This window comes from Schistocerca piceifrons, chromosome X (genome assembly GCF_021461385.2).
Source record: "Schistocerca piceifrons isolate TAMUIC-IGC-003096 chromosome X, iqSchPice1.1, whole genome shotgun sequence".
Classification (NCBI taxonomy): Eukaryota; Metazoa; Arthropoda; class Insecta; order Orthoptera; family Acrididae; genus Schistocerca; species Schistocerca piceifrons.
The window spans coordinates 531125358-531129333 of record NC_060149.1 but is presented as its reverse complement, the minus strand read 5'-3'; the positions used below and the strand labels follow the sequence as shown (position 1 = coordinate 531129333).

The following is a 3976-nucleotide window of genomic DNA, read 5'->3' as shown; positions in this document are numbered from 1 at the left end:
TCAGTGGTCGAAAATAACACATTGGAAGAGCCCGCTGAGTCGCTCTACAGTACATGAGGCCAACAGTCTGTTAACAAACAATTTTTGGCAACTTACAGCGTATAAATTACTAGCATGAGTAAAAGTTCATAAATAGCATTTTATAAGAATTTACAAAGTCTAGAAATATCAGTTGAGACATGTAGTAATCGCTTATGAAGAACAGGTGGCACCCATGCATTGTTAATTTAATGACAACAGAACAACAGATGAAGTTATGTCCATTAACCTAAGTGTGCCAGTTCTAAACCTATTCCCTTCCCACCCCATACAAATCTCGTTAATTTTTAGTTTTATTGATTTTTCAACTGTCATACATATAATTACAAGTTCATGGTTTATTACACAGTGTTACCTATTTTTGTAAGAATTATCTTCGATTTCTGGAAAAAATTGTGACATTTAACGTAAGTAAAAAGGAGCAAGTTATGTAAGGTAGCACAGTTGCCAAAGTATCATTAGCAGTGGTATTGCATTGGTTTTTACATGACTGTATTTTGGGTGGTGCTTCAGTTAAATTTATGTTCGGTGATTAAGAAGTTTTAATTAGATAAGGCAGCATGGGATGGTTGCCATATCGTCGTCGTCGGCTGATACTCGTACCCGAGTTTTCATTTCTCTCTTGAGATTTCCTTTGGCACGGTTCAGGCGTGGAAGTATCGTTGATGGCTTAGCAATCCAATCCTAGCGTGGAACAGGCGGCCACAGACATTATAGCTAATGGAAGGTGGAGGACGTGGCTCAACCTGGAGGAGTTTACGTCTTCGGCGTTTGTCATTCTCCATTCTTCGACGTTCCAGCTCAAAGTTTTGCAGAGCATTTGAGGTAACTGACCGCCAGCGACTTCGATCTTCTGCTATTGTGGACCAGTTACTCGGATCGATGTTCAAGTTTTTCAGATTTTTCTTGTACTGATCCTTATAACGTTTGAGAGGGGCACCTCGTGGCCTTTCACCTGTGCTCACTTAGCTGTACAGCATTTGGCGTGGAAGTCTCATTTTTCATCCGCTGGACATGTCCGACCCATCTGAGTTGATGCCCAATGATAAGAGCTTCAGTGCTATACATTTTTGCTTTCTCAAGAACAGCCGTGTTGGATATGAAGTCATCCTATTTCAGGTTCATGATACATCTTAGCTTCTGTTGGTTGAAGCGTTCTAGTTTCTTCAGATCACAGCAATATATCGTCCAGGTTTCGCAACCATATAGCAGGGTGGAAATGACTACAGCTTTGTACACCATCAGTTTAGTGTACAGTGTTAGGTCTTTATTCAGGAAGACATGTTTTGTAAGACGTCCAAATGCTACATGGGCAGCACGTAATCTATTATCCACATCTTTTCCAGATGAGCAGTTAGATGACAGTATGCTTCCTAGGTAGAGGAAATGGTCCACTTGTTCCAGGGGTGTATCATAAATAGATATGCTGAACTCAGGAACGGAGGAGCCAGGAGTTGGCTGCACCATCACCTTTGTATTTGGAATATTGATGGAGAGACCAAATCGTTCGTACGCCCTGCTGAAGGAATCAACTGACAGCCGCAACTCTGCAGGTGAATGAGCTGGAAAACCTTGTCATCAGCATACTGCAGCTCTGTCACACGAGTGGTACTGGTGAACCGTTTTGAATGGAGTCTGGACTGGTTGAATAATCCTCCATCGAACCTGTACTTTAGTTCTATTCCTGCATTGTTTACGGATGTCTCGTAAAGCACAGCTGCCAGATACAATGCAAATAATGTTGGTGCACGAACGCATCCTTGTTTAAGCCCGCTTTTTATTGGGAATTCACCAGTTGTTTCTTTCTGGCAGAGGACCTGTCCAGTCATATCATCGTGGAGAGCTTCAATCAAGTCAACAAAATGTTCAGGGCAGCCGAAGCGTTTTAAGACCATCCACATGGCTTCTCTGGGAACTGTATCAAAGGCCTTTTCTAGATCGTAGAAAACAAGTAGTAAAGGCTTTTGCTGTTCTCTGCGCTTCTCCTGTAGTTGTCGTGCATAGAAAACCATGTCAATTGTCCCTCTTGAAGGTCAAAACCCGCACTGAGACTCTCTGAAAGTGTCTGGAGGCGATTTAAAAGGATTCTTGCAAAAATTTTGCCAGTGACAGAGAGTAGAGATATTCCCCGGTAGTTACCACAGACGCTTCTGTCGCCCTTCTTGAAGATGGTGACAATTGTGGAGTTCTTCAAGTCAGCTGGTACCTTGCGGGTTTCTCACATTAATAGAATGAGTGAGAAGAGTCTAGTTTTTAGAGGCAAGCCGCCACCCTCAATAAGCTCCATCGAGATGCTGTCAGGTCCAGGAGTCTTCCCAGGTTTCACACTCTTGAGTGCCTTGCAAAATTCTTGAAAAGTTGGAGGATCAGCCATCCAGGGTTCTGGAGGGTGCTGTGGGACAGTTTTGAGAAAATCTGCAGCGGCAGTAGAAGGACGGTTTAACAATGAGCTGAAGTACCCTTTCCAACGACTTAAGATGTCCTGAATTTCAGTAAGAATGGTGGAGTTGACAGCAGCTTTCAGTGTTCCTGATGAGGAGCGTATAGGCCCATACAGCTCTTTAATACCAGCGTAGAAGCCACGCAGGTTCCTTGCATCGGAAAGATTTTGGAGTTCTGTGGCTTTCTGTTGCCACCATTTGTTCTTGATTGCTCGTATTTCACTTTGACATTTCTGCTTGTGTTCTTGAAAGTGTGCTTTCTTTTCTGCGCAGGACGGATCTTGAGCAAGGGATAGGTAAGCGTCCCGCTTTGCATTGATGATGGCTTGGATTTTGCCATGGTTGTTATCAAACCAGTCACTTCCGTGCACTAAAACCAACAACATTCTCAGCAGTTTCTTTGATGATGTTCTTTAATGTGGTCTATTCTTGTTCGAAATCATCTGTGGTTGCTGGTGCTTTGTTAAGTTGTTCAGACAGTATGTCTTGGAAGTGTGAGCGAACGTTTTTGTTGTTCAGGTTGCTAATGTTGAATTTTCTGCGTGGTGGGTTTGAAAAGTGGGATCGTGGCTTGCGATACTTTGGTACTCTCAAACTGCTGAATAAAAGTCTATGGTCAGTCCAGCACTCATCGATGTTTAGTGCTGCTTTTGTGATGAGAATGGCTTTCTTGTCACGCTGTCGAGTAATAACGTAGTCTATAAGATTCCAAAGTTTGGAGCGTGGGTGCATCCATGTGGTCTTATAGCGGTTAGGCAAGCGGAATTGGGTATTGGAGATGAAAAGCTCGTGCTTAGCACATAGACCAAGAAGTAACAACCCATTTGCATTGCAGTTTCCGACCCCTTATTTACCCATGACCTCTCTCCAAAAGCGGTTGTCCCTACCCATTCTGGCATTGAAATCACCAAGTAAAATTAATTTATCTTTAATGGGTATCTTAGAGAGAGTACTGTTGAGTTGGTGGTAGAACTGATTCTTTGTGTCTTCGTCACTGTCTCAAGTAGGAGCATATGCGGAGACGAAGGTGATGAAACTGTCTGAACCAATGGGTACTCTAAGAGTCATCAGTCTTTCATTAATTGAGACAGGTGTAAGTCGAAGATCTCTGACTATTTTCGTTTTTACGGCAAATCCTGCACCATGGATGCGTGGTTCTCGTGCATCCTTTCCCTTCCAGAAGATGGTGTACCCTGGACGTACCTCACTGATGTGTCCCTCACCTGAGAGTCTTGTCTCACTCAAAGCAGCTATGTCTATATCTAGCCGGGCTAGTTCTTGGGTGATAAGAGCGGTTCTTCTCTCTGGCCTGTAATTGTTCACGTCCAGGAGGGTCCTGACATTCCATGTCCCTGTTGTCATAATCATTTCATTCTTCTTTTGTTTACGTCCGCAGTATAAGGAGTGACCTACTGGGTGCGGATTCCCAGCCCGGTTCATTGCAGTTCTGGTACCTGAAGTCACATGTCACATACATATGTGCCGTGATGAATTGT

General features: G+C 43.4%; 1 protein-coding gene across 1 annotated transcript; it reads right to left on the bottom strand.

The window, feature by feature from the left end:
- Positions 1-2257: 2257 nt before the first annotated feature.
- On the bottom strand, positions 2258-2866 carry LOC124722492. The gene has a single exon (XM_047247646.1). It carries the CDS (start codon positions 2864-2866, stop codon positions 2258-2260), a length of 609 nt encoding a protein of 202 aa, XP_047103602.1.
- Between the last annotated feature and the right edge of the window lie 1110 nt (positions 2867-3976).

Excerpts from the sequence above, each read along its gene's own strand:
- LOC124722492 (XM_047247646.1), bottom strand. The coding sequence starts at position 2,866 with ATGTTGTTGGTTTTAGTGCACGGAAGTGACTGGTTTGATAACAACCAT.